Source organism: Chiloscyllium plagiosum, unplaced genomic scaffold (assembly GCF_037043375.1).
Source record: "Chiloscyllium plagiosum isolate Xiang-an unplaced genomic scaffold, Cpla_swu_hap1 HiC_scaffold_37, whole genome shotgun sequence".
Lineage (NCBI taxonomy): Eukaryota > Metazoa > Chordata > Chondrichthyes > Orectolobiformes > Hemiscylliidae > Chiloscyllium > Chiloscyllium plagiosum.
In genome coordinates this window covers 19,203,094-19,224,138 of record NW_028270175.1, presented here as the reverse complement: position 1 = coordinate 19,224,138, position 21,045 = coordinate 19,203,094, and the positions used below count along the sequence as shown (strand labels likewise).

Sequence of the window (21,045 nt, the reverse complement as noted above, 5' to 3'; positions counted from 1 at the left end):
GTTTTGTAAGTGAAAATGAGAATTTTGTATTAAATACTTTGACAATCAAGGAGCACTGGAGATTGACAAGAATAGTTTTGATATGGGAATGGGACAAAGAATGGAATACAATCCTGATGGTAATATTTTGGATGAATTTGACTTTATTTAGCATGGTGTTCAAGAGATTGTTATAAAGAATGTTAAGACAAATCAGTCTAGAGGGGCAAAGTTCTAAGTTGTTTGATTTACTGTTTCATTATTCTCCAAGAAGATCTGATTGGTTTTCAACATGCTTCAGCTAATTGGTGCCAATTTGTCTTGCTTATGCAGTTCATCATGTACTTTAAAGTGCTAATTTTTATTAAGACCCGTTTGAGTGGACTGCTGCCATGTGTGTTGAATCAGATTAGGTGCTCCAGCTGAGTGTAGGACATCACAGTGAAGTGATGGCACCGAAAGAAAAAAGCAAAAAGATGTTTGAAAACAGTAACTTTGGGTTTTAAAAAACCTGAAAACTTCTGAACCTGTGAGAGGAGGAATTGAAGTAGAAGTTGCTTAATAGTGCTCAAATGGGTAGACTACAATTATTAACTGATTTCTCTCAATTGAATTGCTTTGAAGTTCAAGTTAGCCTGAAATTTTCTGTAACTGTTGACTTGATCAACTGTGCTGGATGTAGTAGTAATTATTGGGCCATAGATAATAGATTTTCCAGTGATCCTTTGTTCCTGGTGCATTTTCTCCTGCAGCCCACAAGGGGCTGATGTGTACTACAAATTTCTATCTCCATTTCGGGAACCTGCTTGCAGAAATTCTTGCTTTTGTATATTACTGAGGATGTGTTAAGTGATTTATAGTCTTTAACTTCTCAATGTTATGATCAGAATTTTATAATGTTGTACACAATTTGTGCTAAACATAAATTGTGTAATATGTGTATAAATAAAAGTTATGAAATATGCACACTACCTATTGAAAATACATTTATATAATTTCACTTTGCTTTTCCTGTGACCCAGTGTACTGTCAATCTTGTATTTAGAATTCTAACAGAACTTATTGATAAAAATGCAATATTTAACTATAATGGAAGACTCAAAATCTATATCTGTGGTACTAGTTTGCTACCTTTTTGGTACTCCACTGACTGGTGGGCAAGTAATTTGACGCCAGACCTATAATGTGGTTGACTCACAATTGCCCTCTAAAATGGCCTAGCAAGCCATTCAGTTGTACCAGTTGCTACAAAGTCTCAAAGAAATGAAAAATTGGACGGAACACCTGGCATTGACCTAAGCATCGGAAAAGACAGTGGCCAAAACGGTCGACCCTGCACAGTCCTCCTCACTCACATCTGGGGGCTCGTGTCAAAATTGGAAGAGCTGTCATAGACTAGTCGAGCAACAATCTAGCATAGTCATACTTGTGGAATAATACCTTTCAGACAGTGTCCCAGAAACCACCATCAGCATCCCTGGATATGCCCTGTCTCTCCTGTAGAACAGACCCGACATGGTGGTATACAGTTGGGAGGGAGTTGCTCCAGGAGTCCTCAACATTGACTCTGGATCCCATGAAGTCTCATGGTTTCAGGTTAAACATGGGCAAGAAAATTTCCTGATTGCCACGTACTGTCCTCAGCTGATGAATCGGTGGTACTCCACATTGAACAACACTTGGACGAAGCATTGAGGATGGCAGGGGCACAAAATGTACTCTGGGTGGGTGCTTTCAATGTCCACCACCAAGAGTGGCTCAGCAGCAGTACTACAGATTGATCTGGTTGGGTCCTCAAGGACATAGTTGCTAGACTACATCTGCGGCAACTAGTGAGGGAACCAACAACAGGGAAAAGCATACTTTGACCTCAGTCTTACCAATCTGCCAGCTGCAGATGTATCTGTCTATGACAGTACAGGTCGTTGTGCTATTTTATGCGTTTTGTTAACAAGAATTTGCTATAACACAATTGACGAATTGGCGACACTGTTTCCTAAGTGCAAAGTTTTCAAGTGTGTTTGGGTTCTAACGTGATTCTGGCCCCATTAGTTCATATGATCCTGCTATTACATGATTTTCTTAACACTGGATTGCACAAGAACTGAACTTCCACATTATAGCAGATCTCATTGTATCAGTACAATTGACCACCGCAGAGTCCTTGTGGAGACAGTCCTGCCTTCACATTAAGAATAACCTCCATTGTATTGTGTGGCACTAACACAGTGTGAAATGGGACAGATCTGGCAACTCAAGACTGGGCATCCATGAGGTGCTGTGGTCCATCAACAGCAGCAGAATACACCAGCCCAATCTGTAATCTTATGGCCTGTCATATTCTCCACTCAACCATTGCCATCAAGCCATGGGATCAACCCTGGTTCACTGGAGAGTGCAAGACGGCATGCAGGAGCAGCACCAGGTATATCTGAAAATGAGGTATCAACCTGGTAAAGCCATCAACTACTTGCATGCCAAGTAGTAGAAGCAACAAGTGATAGACAAAGCTAAGCAATCCCACAACCAAAGATCAGATCTAAGTTCTGCGGTCCTGCCACATCCAGTTGTGAACGGTGGCGGACAGTCAAACAATGCACTGGAGGAGGAGGCTGTACTAAACATATCCCCATTCTCAATGATGGAAGAGACTAGAATATCAGTGCAAAAGATAAGACTGAAGCATTTGTAGCAATCTTCAGCCAGAAATGTCAAGTGGATGACCCATCACCGCTTCCTCCAGTGATCCCCAGCATTTACAGATACCAGTCTTCAGCCAATTCGATTTACTCCACATGATATCAAAAAAATGGTTGAAGACACTGGATACTACAAAGGCTACAGTCTCTGACAATATTCCAGCAATAGACTTGTGCTTCAGAAGATGCCACTCCCCTCGCTAAGCTGTTCTAGTACAGAACACTGGCATCTCCCCGACAATGGGGATAATTGCCCAGATACGTCCTGTACATAAAACGCAGGACAAATCCAACCAGGCCAATTACTGCCCCATCAGTCTACTGCTGATCACAGTATTGCTGACAACATCTTCAATCACTTTACTATCGAGCAGCACTAACCTGCTCAATGACACCCAGTTTGGGTTCCGCCTGGGCCTCTCATCTCCGGACCTCATTACAAACATGGACAAAAGAGCTGATTTCCAGAGGTGAGGTGAGAGTAACAGCCTTGACATCAAGGGTGGCATCAAGGAGCCCGAGTAAAATTGAAATCAATGGTGGTTGGAGTCATATCTGACACATAGGAAGAGGGTCATGGTCATTGGAGGTCAGTCATCTCAGCTCCAGGTCATAATTGCAGGAGTTTCTCAAAGTATTGTCCTTGGCCCAACCATCTTCAGCTACTTCACCAATGACCTTCCCTCCAACAATGTTCAGCCCCATTTGTGACTGTTTAGATACTGAAGCAGTCTATGTTCAAATGCAACACTGGAGAGTACAAGAGGGCATGCAGGAGGAGCATGAAGCATACCTGAAGATTTAGGTGTCAACTTGGTAAAGCCATCCAGCTGTTCTAGTACAGAACACTGGCATCTCACTGGCAATGAGGTAAATTGCCCAGGTATGTCCTATATGTAAAAAGCAGGACCAATCCAACCCAGTCAATTACTGTCCCATTGTCTGGACAGTATCCAGGTTTGGGCTGACAAGTGGCAAGTAACATTTGCGCCACATAAGTGCCAAGCTATGACCATCGGGAATAAGGGACAATCTAACCACCGCTCCTTGACATTCAATGGTGTTACCATCGCTGAATTCCCCACTATCAACATACTGGGGGATTATCATTGACCAGAAACTCAACTAACTCACCACATAAACACTGGCTACAAGAGCAGGTGAGAAGCTAGGAATATTGCAGTAAGTGACTTGCCTTATGACTCCTTAAAGCCTGTCCACCATCCAAAAAGCACGAGTCAGGAATGTGATGGAATACTCCCACTTGCCTGGTTGGGTCCAGCTCCAACGACACTCCAGACGCTTGACACCATCTAGGACAAAGCAGCCCTCTTGATTGGTACTATAGCTACAAGCATCAACTCCCTTAACCACTGACACTCAGTAACAGCAGTGTGTGTTACTACAAGATACAGTACAGGGCAGAAATTCACCAAAGATCCTCAAACAACACCTTCCAAACACGCGGCCGCTTCCATCTAGAAGGACAAGGGCTGCATTTATATGGGAATGCCACCACCTTCAAATTTCCCTCTGAGCCACTCACGGTCCTGACTTTGAAATATATTGCTGTTCATCACTTAGCTAGGTCAAAGTCCTGGAATTCCCTTCATAATGGCATTGTGGGTCAATCCACAGTAGGTGGACTGCAAATGTTCAAGTAGGCAGCTCACCACCACCTTCTCAAGGATAACTAGGATAGGCAATAAATGCTGGCCAGCTAGAAATGCCCACATCTTACAAATGATTTTTTTTTTAAAATTGTGCTGACAGACTTCTGTAATCATTGTTCATTTTCATTTAGTTGAGAGAAACTGGTTAGTATTCTTCTATGGAAATAATCCAACCAACATTCCTTTGGTCCTTTTCAATATTCATTACTCCGAAATCTTTTGTATTGTGTTTCAGTATTTCCTCATTTGAAGTTCTCTCTAAATTCAATAAAATTTTAAAGTTGATTAGAATATTTTGTTGTAGAAGTTTCTTTTAACACGTACAGTTTTACAGAAAGTTACCTAGCTAAACATAATGCAAGACAATATCCAGAAATAATTAAAGCATTTAAGCTAAAAGGAATTATATCAGAAATGCAATTATTACTGACATTAAGTCTTATGAATTTTTGTTTTTTCTATGTTGATAGTTTTATGTGTTTGAAATTAAAGTGTCTGCTTTTGGTCTAAGTCTTCCTAAATAAAGCAGGATACCTTGTTGCCAATGTGATGGCTGTATAGATTCTACTTCTTTGCATTTCAGTCTTGTCTTATCCTACTTTGCACATTTGAGAATCCTTCTAACATGACCTGAGACTTGTGTGTCCACCCAATGTGTGAGCAGCCATGTAAGATGGTTAGATCAGTGACACCATAGTTTCTGAAAAATGCTTCATTGCCTAACAGTCTCAGCAAAAAAACAACTCTTCCAGGGACAGAATATGGAGTTTAACATTGATCTATGTTTTTTATTCTGATTTCAGGTGTGCAATTTCTAAGTGTGAATGAAGAGCAGCATGATTTAAGGTTACCTCTTCAAAGAGAGGCTTAACCTACTTTTCCTCATTGTAGGATAACCTTGATGAAACAAAAATTCACAAACTGTGATCAATTTATGATCAATTAGAAATGGAACATATTGATGAATTTGCTCTGGTGTTTAAAAATAGTTAACAACAGCTGCAAAGTATGCAAACTTTACAGAAAACTTTATAGAAAAATATCTTGGCTGTTGAAAAATCTTTGCTTTCTCCTTCAAATTTCAATGTTTGTTTTGAGGAGCAATTATTTCTTAAATTCACAGTCAGTAACTATGTCATGGCGACAGTCGCATCCATCGAATATATTGAAATGGGTTTGACCTAATTGCAATCCTGGCTCCTTGCAGCTGCTATGTTATTTTATAGCCAGTTCCCATTTTAAAGTTGTTGACCAATGCTATTTTCTACTCTTGCAATAGATCAAGTTTTTCTAGTAGTTTAAATTATATTGTAATTTAATATCAATAGAATGTGTCCCTTTTAATTCATCATTTTTCTTTGAACAGTGAGCACCAACTTATTTGTGACATTGTAAGACTGGTTATGCACTTTTTAAAAAGTAAAACATGTTTTGAACATATATCTCTCAATACTAGTAATGATTTTTGTTGATGTGGTTCTGCTTATTTATATTCAGCAAATATAATTCATATTTGTAATTTATATTTTATTTCCCTTATTTCTGATTTTTTGCCACGTATATTTTTGCCACCAGAAATTGGGAATATTTTTGTCCAAATTAACAAATGGTTCATTGCTTTTTATTGTAATTGTTAGTGTGTCACTCTTTCTTTCTTTTGATTTGATTTAAATTTGTATTTTTCTCCCCCATTGGGATCTGGGTTAACATTGATAATACAGCATAATATATTTTATTATCACTTTTACCTGCAAAACCAAAGTTTGTGAATGAGTTAGTTAGCTTCCTTATCGATTGTTGCGTTGATCTTCATAAGTATGTTATTTATAATTGTGCACTGGTATAACACGCAAGTTGGAAAACGATTCACATACACTATTCTGGGTAATCCAAGATGGAGGATGGGAACAAATTTTGGCTGTAACAGGTTGCTCCTTTTTATTTTGAGACATTTTAGGTGTTGGAGATGATTTCCTCAAATTCCAGGATCAGCAATTACTATTTTATATGGTGTAGCATTGTTTTGGAACTTTGGCGAAAAAAAAGTCAAAACAATAGCACTTTTAAAAGGGAGAGGAACGCAAATGGTGAGGTCAGTGTGGTGGGGGGAGGAGAGAGAGAGAGAGAGAGAGAAACCCACACTGCTCCCTGACACAGCAGTGAACCTGCACAGTTACTGCCTTTGCTGTTTGAATTCATGTATCACTGGACATAGAGTGCATCTGGGAAAATTAACAAACAGTGAAATTCACAACTAATCTTGGAGGAACCTGTTTGGGCGAGGTCACAACACAGAAACCGATGAGTGAATATTTTAGCTGTGGCGTTAAAGTAAGTCTGCAGTAGTGAGTAGACTTTCTTGATTTATATGTTATATTGAGATAAGTCTCTTGATTAAACTTAAAAATATAAGCCAGAAGTATGAAGTTAGCCTGGAGCAGTGTTTTGTAGAGAAATAATATTGCGCTATTTTCTGGGTCTGTAGATTAAAAGAAGTAAAAATGGCCTTTGCTGGAGTAATATGCTCTTCTTGTCAGAAGTGGGAGTTGAGGGAGCATTTACATGTTACTGAGGGTTATATCTGCAACAGATGCAGTTGTTTGGGAATTCTATCAAATCGAATGGATTGGTTGGAGAGACCGTTAGAGGCAATGAGGAATTTACAAGAGCAAGGGGATGCGATGGATGGCAGTAATAGGAAGGGAGAAAAGTCGTAGATACAGTCACATATATGGGTTAACTCCAGGAAAGTTAAGAGAGGTGGGCAGGTAGTATAGGAGTTTTCTGTGGCTATTCCCATTTCAAACAGGTATGCTGTTTTGAAAAATGAAGGGGGTGATGGATTCTCAGGGGAATGTAGCACAAATGGCCAGGTTTCTGGTATTGAGACTGGCTCGAACGCAATGAGGGATGCATCTGCTTCCAAGAGATAAATTGTGTTCAGAGATTCCCTCGTCCAAGGCACAGACAGACGTTTATGTGGCCAGCAGTGAAAAATCAGAATGGTGTGTTGCCTCCCTGGTGCCAGGATCAAGCATGTCTCTGAGAGGGTGGAGTATGTTCTCAAGGGGGAAAGGCACTAGCAGGGGGCCATTGTACACATTGGAACCAATGACATAAGATGGGAAAAAGATGAGATTGTGAAGGGAGATTATAGAGAGTTTGGCCGGAATTTAAAAAGGAGGTCTTCGAGAGTAGTAATATGTGGATTACGCCCAGTGCTGCGCGCTAGTGAGAGAAGGAATAGGAGGATAGAGCAGATGAATGCATGGCTGAGGATCTGGTGTTTGGGAGTAGGATTCACAATTTTGGATCATTGGAAACTGTTTTAGGGTAGACGTGACCTATACAAGAAGGACAGATTGCACCTGAATTGGAAGTGGACTAATATACTGGCAGGGAGATTTGCTAGAGCTGCTCAGGAGGATTTAAACTAGTAAGTGAGGCAGGGGAAGGGGGCCAGGGAGATAGTGAGGAAAGAGATCAATCTGAGACTGGTACAGTTGAGAACAGAAGCTAGTCAAACAGTCAGGGCATGTAGGGACAAGGCGGAGAACAAGGTAGGGCTGATAACTTAAACTGGATTTATTTCAATGCTAGAGGCCTAAAAGAGAAGGCTAATGAACTCAGTGCATGGTTAAGAAAATGGAACTGGGATATCATAGCAATTACAGAAACATGGCTCAGGGATGGACAGGACTGGCAGCTTAATGTTCCAGGATACAAATGCTACAGGAAGGACAGAAAGGGAGGCAAGAGAGGAGGGGGAGTGCTGTCTTTGGTAAGGGATAACATTACAGCTGTACCGAGGGAGGATATTCCCAGAAATGCATCTGCGGAAGTTATTTGGGTTGTACTGAGAAATGAGAAAGGGATGATCTCTTTATTGGGATTATATTATAGACCATTTAATAGTCAGAGGGAAATTAAGAAACAAATTTGTAAGGAGATTTCACTTATCTGTAAAAATAGTAGGATGGTTATGGCAGGGGATTTTAACTTTCCAAACATAGACTGGGCTGCCATAGTGTTAAGGGTTTAGATGGAGAGGAATTTGTTGAGTGTGTACAAGACAATTTTCTGATTCAGTATGTGGATGAATGTACCTACTAGGGAAGGTGCAAAACCGGACCTACTCTTGGGAAATAAGGCAGGTCAGGTGACTGAGGTGTCAGTGGGGGAGCACTTTGGGGCCAGCGACTATAATTCTATTAGTTTTAAAATAGTGATGGAAAAGGATAGACCAGATCTAAAAGTCAAAGTTCTAAATTGGAGGAAGGCCAATTTTGACGGTATTAGGCAAGACCTTTCAAAAGCTGATTGGGGGCAGATGTTCACGGGTAAAGGGACAGCTGGAAAATGTGAAGATATGAGATAACGAGAATCCAGAGACAGTATATCCCTGTTAGGGTGAAAGGAAAGGCTGGTAGGTATAGGGAATGCTGGATGACTAAAGAAATTGAGGGTTTGATTAAGAAAAAGAAGGAAGCATATGTAATGTATAGACAAGATTAGATCAAATGAATCCTTAGAGTATAAAGGCAGTAGGAGTATACTTAAAAGGGAACTCAGGAGGGCAAAAAGGGGACATGAGATAACTTTGGTAAATAGAGGTAAGGAGAATCCAAAGGAATTTTACAAATCCATTAAGGACAAAAGGGTAAATAGGGAGAGAATAGGTCCTCTCAAAGATCAGCAAGGCGGCCTTTGTGTGGAACCGCAGGAGATGAGGGAGATACTAAATGAGTATTTTGCATCAGTGTTTACTGTGGAAAAGGATATGAATAATATAGAATGTAGGGAAATAGATGGTGCCCTCTTGAAAAATGTCCATATTACGAGTAGAAAGTGCTGGATGTCTTCAAACACATGAAAGTGGATAAACCTCCAGGACACGATCAGGTATACCCTAGAACTCTGTGGAAAGCCAGGGAAGTAATTGCTGGGCCCCGTGCTGGGACATTTATATCATCGATAGTCACAGGTGCGGTGCCGGAAGACTGGAGGTTGACTAACATGGTACCACTGTTTAATAAGGGTGGTAAGGACAAGTCAGGGAACTATAGGCTGGTGAGCCTGATGTCGCTGGTGGGCAAATTGTTGGAGGGAATCCTGAGGGACAGGATGTACATGTATTTGGAAAGGGATAGTCAACATGGCTCTGTCCGTGCGAAATCATGCGCCTCAAACTTGATTGAGTTTTTTTGAAAAAGTGACAAAGAGGATTGATGAGGGCAGAGCGGTAGACATGATCTATATGAACTTCAGTAATGCGTTCAACAAGGTTCCCTATACGAGACTGGTTAACAAGATTAGACCTCATGGAATGCAGGGAGAGCTAGCCATTTGGATACAGAACTGGCTCAAAGGTAGAAGACAGAAGGTGGTGGTGGAGGGTTGTTTTTCAGACTGGAGGCCTGTGACCAGTTGAGTGCCACAAGGATCGGTGCTGGGTCCACTACTTTTCATCATTTATATAAATGATTTGGTTGTGAGCATAAGAGGTATAGTTAGTAAGTTTGCAGATGACACCAAAATTGGAAGTGTAGTGGACAGCGAAGAAGGTTACCTTAAATTACAATGGGATCTTGATCAGATGGGCCAATGGGCTGAGAAATGGCAGATGGAGTTTAATTTAAATAAATACAAATTGCTGCATTTTGGGCAAACAAATCTTAATATACACTTAATGGCAAGGTCCTAAGGAGTGTTGCTGAACAAAGAGACCTTGGAGTGCAGGTTCATAGCTCCTTGAAAGTGGAGTCGCAGGTAGATAGGTTAGTGAAGAAGGCATTTGGTATGTTTCCTTTTTTTGGTCAGAGTATTGAGTACAGGAGTTGGGAGGTCATGTTGCCGCTGTACGTGGCATTGGTTAGGCTACTTTTGGAATATTGTGTACAATTCTGGTGGTCTTCCTATTGGAAAGATGTGAAACTTGAAAGGCTTCAGAGAAGATTTATAAGGATGTTGCCAGGGTTGGAGAATTTCAGCTAAAGGGAGAGGTTGAATAGGCCAGGGTTGTTTTCTCTGGAGTGTCGGATGCTGAGGGGTGACCTTACAGACCTTTATAAAGTCATGAGGGGCATGGATAGGATCAATAGACAAAGTCTCTTCCCCTAGGTTGGGGGAGTCCAAAACTAGAGGGCTTAGGTTTAAGGTGAGAGGGTAAAGATATAAAAGCGACCTAAGGGGCAACTTTTTCACGTAGATGGTGGTACGTATATGGAATGAGCTGGCAGAGGAAGTGGTGGAGGCTGGTACAATTGCAACATTTCAAAGGCATCTGGATGGGTAGATGAATAGGAAGGGTTTAGAGATATATGGGCCGGGTGCTGGCAGGTGGGACGAGATTGGGTTGGGATATCTGGTTGACACGGACAAGTTGGACCGAAGGGTTTGTTTCCATAATGTACATCTCTCTGACACACACATAAATTTGCATATCTTTTTTATTTTCACTAATTATAAGTGAAAAGTTTAGTTATAGTCATGAAATACAATGTGTTTTTCATAATTTTCTTTGTGTAATGTCCTAAATTATATCCGTAAATCGGGGACTTACAATGTTTCACATCAATGAGTACATTGTAACCATTTAGGTCAAGAATGTGCAAGATTAACATTAATTAACATAAACAGATTATTTTGTCATTGTTGTTTGTTGGAGCTTGCTGAGTGCGAATTGGTTGCAGTGTTTCTTAGATTGTAGCAGTGACCACAACACAGAAATGCTTAATTACATGCAATGTGCTTTGGAATATCCTGAGATTGTAAAATACATTATTTAAATGCAATTTCTTTAATTCATTTCTAAGAATCCCATTTTAAATTTGGGACTAAATTTTATTAGTTTATCTCCAATTCCTCCCCCTAAAGTTCTGTTAATGTTTATAGCCAGTCAAGCCATTTTGCTTGTATTCAATTCTTCAAATTCATTTAGAAACATATTCTTCTCCTGTATTCTGTGAGAACACTAAGTTGTAGCTAAATGTGGCTTTTTCTCTACTTGGGGCAAGCCGTAGATGACTTAAAAGCAAAACACCAGTGACGCAGAAGCATTCGTAAAGATGCACCATTGCAAAAGACAATTACTAAAATTGTACATTCAATTAATTAAATGAAATGGTACACTTACTTTCCTCTGTTTAGATGAAAGAAATTTTGTTGGCATTCTGCAAATGTCTGCTCTTTGAATTATGATATGGACTCTCTCTTTCTTTTGTGCTATCTGAAGTGCCCGATATGGGAGTCCGAAACGTCAGTTGCAGTTTTACAGGTACTTCCTGCAGACAGCATGTTTCACAATTGCACAGCTTGCTTTCCATTTGTGCTTTGCTATAGTCTGCATGTGCCATTTTGCCACGTTCTTCTATACTGTATTTAGTTTGTATTTGTGCCATTGCAATAGTTCTCACTGTGCAGATGTTTTGAACTGGATCTCCGTTGCACCTGACGGCATTTTGTGAAGTTCGGTTTTCATCAGTGAAACGTTTTTAAATACAGTTGTCCCCCTGTATCTGTGGGTGATACATTCCAAGATCTACCTTGGATCTCCAAAACCACGGATAGTAGTGAACCTTCTCATTTAAATGGAAACTTGCCTCCCTGGTAGACCCCTGGAATTATTTCTGGAATGTTCCATGTAATATGTTTGTGCCACGGGAAACCACGGAAACCAAATCTGCGGATGCGGGGGCTCTACTGTATTATGTCAAATGAGGTCAAGCTACAATATTACTGATTGATTAACCTTGTTTAAGTGATGCATGGTAGCTCTTGCTGTTCCCAGAGGATTAAGAAATGTTGTTTATGATTTTGCAATAAGTTTAAATAATTTAAAAAATGAATGGTTGAGTTCTGCAGATAAGAACAGTTTCAGATTTGATCCCTGATCATTACTGAGCAAGCTAATCTCAGTTAGGAACTATATTTATGATGCTGTAATTGAACTTTACTGCCAACTGGTTTAAGGGCAAGTGTGTTGACTCGGAGTTTCACTCCTAGTATCTATCTAGTAGTTATACTGAAAGTGCACATTTCAGTATTGTATCTTTGAGATTTTGACACCATTGCAGTTGAACAGGTTGTCAGTATGAAACACTGTCGACTTGTAATAATGGCCATTTGGATGAGATATGGGAGGATAAGGGAGATAGGAGAAAACTTGGAAAAGAAGAGAGGAAGTAAAGTATGATTTGCTAACAAATGACTATGACAAAAAAGAAAAAGGACTAGAAATTAGAACTTTAATGTAATGTTGAATAATTGAGTTTTTGAGTCTTCACACTTGCTTGCTTGTAGTCTGATTCTTATGTGTGCTATAATTAGTGATTTTCTTTTCGACAATTTTTTACGTAATTTTGAATGTTAGTTCTTTGCGAGACTTGTTGAAACTTTCACATTAGTTTTTGAAGATCGTTGTAATTTCCATGAAGTGGAATATTTTGTTTTCCCCCAAAGTGAGTTTGTAAATAATACTTCTGTAAATAGCTCGTCCATTCCGGGCTCTCTAACAGTGTCGGAAACTTTTAGAAAACTATCACTGAAATGTAAAATTATAAAAAATTATGTTTCAAGAGTGTTCTGAAAATATTTCTGCCTTACTGTGCTTTTAGTTTGATTATGTCAAAGTTTAAGGATCTGAACTTACATTACAGAATCAAGAAGAAATTAGTTATGCTGTGCATAGTTACACCATAGCTCTGATGTAATTTCACAATAATTGGAATTTTAAGTAATAATATGGTAAATGACTTGAGGAGCTCATATTTATTTGACTTAAGTAAATTTCACAACAGAGTTCAGTACAAGCAGATCCAAAGTAAAATGATTTGTGTCTGTAGTTTCTAGGACTAACTGCTGATTTAACAGTTTGAAAGACTTCTATGGGTGTTATATAGATTGCATAATCTTAATAGATTAAAGGTGCCAACCTATGGCCTGCTAGAACATTGAATATGGCCCAATATCTGTTTTACTGGTAGTCAAATGAAAAGCTCATTTAGCTCCCTTTATTCTCATAATTAAATAACCTTAGCAGGATCATTGACTGATTAAAAATGTTGAGTGAAAGTTTATTGTTTTTGTTTATTTTTTATTTTTGAATCTTGTTGTTTTATTTATATTTTATTTGAAGTGAGATTTTCAAGTACTGTACAATTAAATGGAAGATTTTCCAAGGAGCTAAACTTCCAATCAGACATTCTTTTGCTCCTTTTGTGTGGTGCTGTAACCTTACTGGTGAGCCTATCAACAGTCTGTGATTGGAGGAGCAGCAAACAGCCTAAGTCCTGGAGCTGTGGCAGTGGGACTGCAGGACAGGTTTGGGAACAAGAAGCTTTCAGGGAGGGTCAGGCTTGTGGGAGACAAATGTCCTTGTTTATTGCAGTGACAATCATTACCTTTCTGAAAGTTGCTCACTGGCTCCCTGAGGAAGAGAAAAAATGAAATGTGCACATGTCCCCTCTTTGCAAAACGTGTGACCATCTATGTGATAATCATTTTGGCACCTTGTCTCAAATAGAATTGAAAGATGCGTGAAAACAGTCAGCTCTTTCTGCAGTGTGTTTTTCTTTGCTGATTGATGGAATCTCCATTCTTCTTCCAGGAAATTATCTACTCAAACTAATCATCGATTGTCTCTTGATTCGAAAACAGTATTCACGTGTTTTGCTGTATGACTGAACAAACTATTCTCAGCCTGAGATCTTTGAGTATATGGGACTGGATATACCATAATAGTAATATTTTGAGGTGCAGGATTGCTTTCTCCTTTTCTTTCTTGGCTACTGTTCTACCTCATCATTAACATATTTGAATTCAGCTTGATGGGCAATTTGTTGCCATTTGAAATAATTAGTAGTAAATGCCTCCAGTCATTAACATCGATGCTGCTATGCTTCAAGAAGAACATCAAAGTGTATTTTAAGGATTTTTGTTTGTCCTGCCTCAAACACTGTCCCTTTGAGAGTTGAGAAAACATGACCTGGTATGGGAAGATGCTTTTGAGCCGTCTAGACAGTTTCCAGTCAATCAAACTTGCTTTTGCGGGAATTTTGTCTAAATAGTTGCGGAGCTGGCTTCAAGTAGGATGTTAGTGTTTGTTCAAAAGTCCTCCTATTGAATCTAGAAGATGCAGTGTCGACACCAAGAATTTATCTGGCATTCTTTTATATTTTATTACTTTTCAGTATAGGAATGTGGTGATTACACTGCTGTGTACACTAGAACTTCTGTTGTCTTGCAGAGATCTTTGTTATGAAAGCTTATGGGCATGGTTTGAAGAATGCAGAGCTGGTGTAGCTAATCCTATGTTGTATCTCCTGTTCAATGGTGATCTTTTGGGAGGTGACTTTGAAGGCATGGAAATTGCTCAAATATTCCAAAATACCTTAAATATTTGACTGACCAGATGTGGGTTCATTAAATGAGATTTGTTTTGGCAACATACAAGGACAGGCCCAAGCTCCTGTGTGCAGAATTGCAAACCATTCTTGATATCTGCAAATTTACTACAGAGTGGCCAGTGACACTGAAGTAATCCATAAGCTGTAATTCATGGATGTCTGAAGTGATTAGTTTAGTCTGTTTTGGCATGGAGGTGATGGTGGTTAGAGTTTCTATCTAGATGAGTATTTAATGTTTTCACTAGAGGGCAGTTGATCTTTAAGATAAATAGCTATGGTCAGGCAAGTTGGAAATAGTCTGGGGACTACCACAAACCTTACTTGACAGTAGTCTAGATTTTGAAGCCATCTGCTTCAGATCTCCTACTCAAGACAGTCGCAGTCATGTCATCATGAAGCAGTTGGACTCTGATACAATTACTTGGACATCCACATCTTTGTTTAATCTATTCAGCGTTGCAATTTACTGAATTACATGTTTTGATCAGGTTGTTTGAGCCCAATGAAGAAGTACTGTTCTTTACATTTTCTTGAATTTGTCTGGGAGAAAAGACAAGACAGACATTTCTTAGAATGTAGAATTTGCACACAAATGTGTGTCAAGATTTTCCTGTTTTGGACAAGTGGACACTACTTCTAAAGTTTTCACAGCCAGAAGTTGGATTTGAACTGATTTAGGGGTAGCTTCCTTCCAACATACTTTAATGAGTCTACTTGAATATCTTGACAGTTATTCAATACCAGCAGATACCTGAATATGCATTGAATTCAAATTTCACCATTTTCTATGGGGGGATTCAAACCCATGAACCCAGAACATTAGCCTGAAGTTCTAGATTACTGGTCAAGTATCAATGCCAATATGACCTCAAAGAATTACTTGTTCTATTTTGGTAAAACTTTTATCTTTCTTTGCTTGTCATTCTTCGATCATTTATTTATTCTCTTTGCAACAGTAAACTCCTCCTGTTCAGTTTGATGGTCAGTGTGGGATTCTGTGGGCTTACAAATGGGGCCACTCTTGTAATGCACAGATCTTTTGCTTTGCAAGAGACATTCATTTATCACCAAGATGTAGGAAGGCTGCACCATGCTGATTTTATTCATGCAGCACAATAATGTAGCTCACAGTCCTGCTAACCAGAGGGTTTGTTCCTCCCAGATTAGATCTGTGTATGAGAGCACGAATGTTATTTGCAACCCTGCCCCTGAAACACAGGAGTGTGCAGGGAAGATCATCTCCCCTCAACTATGTTGTCTCTATTCTTTTATAAGGTCTGTCCATGACAGCGATTTCTGGAACCAGAAATCAGTGCATCTGTACGCTGTGTAGCCTATGCTGTTAGAAACCATTGCCCTCAAGCTATTCTGGAAAGAAATATAAAACTGTTAACATTTTGATAGATTGTACAAGACCAAAGGATTTTGGAAAGGTGGTGCATTTCTTTACTTATGAGTATGAACAATGTTCATACTTGTTTACCCAAAATGAATTCAATATTCTTGAATTTATTTTGTATACTCAGCTGCCACAGCTGAACTAGTGGAAGCCTAATGACCTTAGTTTGCCAGTATGCATAGAAAATGTTACATCATCGTCTGCTCACCCTTGCCTAGAGTGTTGTGGCCTCCTGGGATCCCCATACGAGCAGGCGCACTCTCCTCAGCCTGAGCAGTTGGAAGCATTTGGATCCCTGTCAAATGGGAGGTGGTGTTGCAGGGTACTTACAGAGTGAACTGAGTGAGGGGCAAATTCTGACTGCCTGTCACTCCTCTCTTTCTGTGCAGTGACACCTGCCATACCCCCTTAAAGGATAGATGTTGCACGCTCAAGTAACCTTTTGGTGTCCTTTTCTCATTCATGTCAACGTGTAAGTATGTTATCCTAGTTGTGATGAAGGGTGAGTGAGGTGGTGATGTGTGAACTGCTGAGTGCTGTTGATCCCTTTTTCCTTTTGAAGTATGAACTTTGCCAGATTTGAGCTGCAGTATCACTGTGTTGCTGAGTCCAAAAAGGGTAGCGGCAATGAAATTAGAGACCTTGATTAGACCTAAAAGATGTAATTGAAATTTGTCATCCAAGGGTCATGATGTTGAGGAGCTGGTGTTAGACTCGATTTATCAGACCACACCCTTCAACCAGAAGAGATGGAAGTTCTTAGCCGAGGGCTCAATTGCGGCAGACACGGAGGAATTCATCAGACAAATGAAACTCTGGGAATTCTTCCAAGATGTCAGTAGTGATCCAAGTGAGCCAACTGACTAACCGGGACAGTCATCAGAGAGAGCCATTGAGGACTGACCTAAGGAGTCATCAATTTGGACCCCTCTGGAGGGCCCCTGCCCTGGGCTTGACATGTATGCTCAAACCGTCAGGCAATGTGTGAATGCTAGATTCATCAGCTGCACCCACAAGGTAGAGCGAAACATCATCCGATCAGAATGCAACGCCATTCATGCTCTCAAAACCAATTATAACATTGTCATCAAACCAGCAGATAAAGGAGGAGCCGTCATTCAGAATAGAACAGAGTACTGCAAGGAAGTCTACCGACAACTGAACAGCCAGGAACACTACAGGTAACTACTGGCAGATCCAACCAAAGAACACACTTGTGAACTAAACACATTGATCAAGACTTTTGATCCAGTCCTTCAGGATTCCCTATGCGCCGTCATTCCATGTACTTCTCGAGTAGGGGACTTCTACTGCCTTCCGAAGATACACATCCCATCGTATCAGGCAGTGGGACCCTGTGTGAGAACCTCTCTGGCTATGTCATAGGCATCTTAAAATCTATTGTACAGGGGACCCCAGCTTCTGTCGCAGCGCTACAGATTTCTTAACAGAAACTCAGCACCCATGGACTAGTCAAACCGGGAACATTCTTCGTCACAGTGGATCTTTCAGCATTCTACACCAGCATGCCCCACAATGATGGCATCGCTGTGATGGCATTGTTGCAACAGCCTCAGTACTTAATGCCAACATTTGTCAATCTCCAAGCATCATCTGACAACTCATCCGCTTCATCCTTGACCACAACGTTTTCACCTTTGACAACCGATTCGTCATCCAGACACACAGAACAGCCATGGGGACTAAATTTGCACCCCAATATGCCAATATTTTCATGCACAAATTTGAACAAGACTTTTGTTGCACAGGACCTTCAACCAACACAATACACCAGAAATATTGATGACATTTTCTTTCTCAGGGCTCATGGCGAGGAGTCACTGAAACAACTACACAGTGATTGCAGTGAGTTTCATCCTACCATCAGACTTACCATGGACTACTCTTTTTAGTATCTGTCTCATTCTTGGAGACATGCATCTCCATCAAGGATGGGTACCTCATTACTTCATTCTACTGCAAACCCACGGATTACCTCAATGCTACACTTCTCTAGCTTCCACCCTAAACCCATTAAAACAGCCTTCCCATACGGATAAGCCCTATGCATACACAGGATCTGTTCAGATGAGGAGGAATGTAACAGACACCTGAAGGTGCTCAATGATGCATTCATAAGAACAGGTTATGATGCTCAACTCATTGATTGCCAGTTCTGACATGCCACAGCGAGAAACCGTAATGACTACCTCAAGAGACAGATACCATTTGCAACTGATGGTACCCTTCATTGTCCAGTACTTCCCAGGAGCCGACAAACTGTGCCATGTTCTTCGCAGCCTACAACACATTATTGATGAGGATGAGCATCCCGCCAAGACTTTCCCAAGTCTCCACTTCTCACCTTTTCAATAACTGCCAAACAGATGATTGTTCACAGCAAACTGCCCAGCCTTCAGGGCAGCATCGACCACAATATCATACAACCCTGTCCTGTCAACTACTGCAAGACATGTCAAAGTGTCGACACGGATGCCACCATTACCCATGGAGACACCACACACCACTCTGCCAATGCTGTCTATCTCTCACACTGCAGGCAAGGATGCCCTGAGGCATGGTACATTGGCGAGACCAAGCAGACGCCACAACAGCGGATGAATGGACACTGCACAACAATCAACAGACAGGGCTGTTCCCTGTAAGTCGAGGAGCATTTCAGCGGTCGGAGTCATTCGGCCTTGGATCATCGGGTGACCTTCCTCCAAGGCAGACTTCGGATAGGCAACTACGCAACGTGGCTGAACAGAGGCTGATAGCCAAGTTCAGAACCCATGAGAATGGCCTGAACCTGGATCATGGGTTCATGTCGCACTACAGGTGACCCCACTACACTATACACTCTCTTGCACGCGCAAACACAAGCACACATACTCTTACATACACTCACTCACGTAAACCCCCCCTCATACACATGTTCTCTCTCATGCATGCACATACACACAAACATGCTCACCCATGCACACAGTCTCACAGGCTTATACTCCATCATACTGTGGTGTAATGTGGTGAAACGGTTAAAAATTATGTCCCAATACATGTGTGAATCTAACCGGAATGGAGGTGTTGCTTAGTCCCGTGTGAATCTTATTACACACCTCCCCGTGTGAATCTTCTTATCTGTATGTAACCAGAATGGAATGTGTTTTTTAGCCTTGCTCTGCTGTTCACATGAATGTTTATATCTGGAAAAGAGTATATCAGCTGGAAAAGTCTCCAGTTCGGTGAGTCTGCTCCGGGGTTACGTTTAACCGCCGAGCGTGGGTTGTTGGCAACCGCTCTACGAGAACTGACGGCTCCCAGTTCCGGTAACATGTAGAGTGAGTATAAGCCAGACCCGTTGGTTGTGGCGACGCTGCGGGGAATAAAATGCCCATATTCTAGCAGACTCGCCTCTTGGTCGTTTGTTCTGTGTCAGACTACTCTCCTACGAACCTGACCTTGAGAATTTTTTAAAACACATACCCACAGACACATTTTACCAAGCTTTCACACATGCAAGCATACACTCTCTCACATGCACACACAATCACATGCTCGCTCTCTCTTTTCTCTTCTCTCCCTCCCCTTTTCTCTCCTCTCCCTCCCCTTTTCTCTCCCTCCCCCTTGTTCTCTCCCTCCCCCTTGTTGTTCTCTCCCTCACCCCTCTCTGCCCGCCTGCCCTCTTTTCTCTTTCTGCTTCCCGCCTGCCCTCTTTTCTCTCTCATGCACACACATACAAGTCTATGGGGTGAATTTGTATTTGCAATTAGATTCTGTTTTGCTCAAAAAAGGCACAATCTGCAGGCAATCAATAAATGTAATATTTTGTAAACTCCTCTTTGGAAATAGATTGGGATACAGGCAGACCTCACACCTTTAATGCAGTGTCTGAGCCTTTTATTATAAAACCTTCTCAAGATAACTTAAGTGACTTAAAAGAAGTCCTGGGATTTACATATTAATGAATCGAAACCTGTTTTATAAAAGATGAAGCACTTAACAGTCCAGGCTTGTTCATTATATCACTGTATGACACTGTAATTGTTTGCTATAAATTCTGTGTCTTATGATCTTATACTCCACAACCAAGTGATGAAGGACCAGCGCTCCGAAAGCTAGTGCTTCTAACTAAACCTCTTGGCCTATAACCTGGTATTGTGTGATTTTGAACTTGATCCACGGGTGTGTGATGGTCCTGCTTGATGATGAGCTTACTGTGATGGGACCGTTTATAGGTAATGAAGGAGTTAAGCAGTGATGCTTACTCTGGCAAAGAGCAAACGATTATTTGTCCATTTGTGGCACTAGTTGTACCTGTGGGTTGCTTGCACACAGCACCTCAGTCATCTCCACTGCCATTGCCTTCATCAAACTGGATGATCTCTTGCTCACAATCAGCCTGCGGGAACAACTCAAGGGTATGACCACTAAATTTGGATGCTGCCTTCTGCTTCATTTCCAGGGTTAATGAGGCCAAGAAGCCAAGTCCTCCAATCGTCCTGCAGTCCAGAAAGTGAAATGCTCTTGGGTAGTAAAACAAAAGCAACCATGGTATTGAGAAGATGCCCAGCATTGTAGGGAGTCAGACATTGATGTATCACTCTGTTCTATTGAATTAGCTTTCTTTAGGATTAGGAATCATCCATTTGGGATGATGATTTTGTTCTTTCTACCCAATGTGACCATACAGCAGCTGTTATGCAATCTGGCCTATTTGGTAGTCTTCTGTGGTCCTCTCTCCTGAATGCTGGACAACATCAGGTGTAGGAGCAGAAGTAGGCATATCAGTCCATTGAGCCTTCTTCACCATTCAATGAGAATATGTTTGATCTGATAATCCTCCATTCCACTTTCCAGCCTTTTACCACCATCCCCTTGAATTGCGT

At 40.8% G+C, this 21,045-nt stretch overlaps 1 protein-coding gene across 9 annotated transcripts in view; it reads left to right on the top strand.

The window, feature by feature from the left end:
* Positions 1 to 21,045, top strand: part of kcnab2a (potassium voltage-gated channel subfamily A regulatory beta subunit 2a) — a 281,823-nt gene that overhangs the window by 122,002 nt on the left and 138,776 nt on the right. For 7 of the 9 annotated variants that reach the window (XM_043675966.2, XM_043675967.2, XM_043675969.2 and 4 more), the window contains exon 3: positions 11,586 to 11,627. The exons of the other annotated variants lie outside the window; for them this stretch is intronic. In XM_043675966.2, the coding sequence (XP_043531901.1) occupies positions 11,586 to 11,627 (42 nt within the window). The remainder of the gene's footprint in view (positions 1 to 11,585; positions 11,628 to 21,045) is intronic. 9 annotated transcript variants of the gene reach the window in all.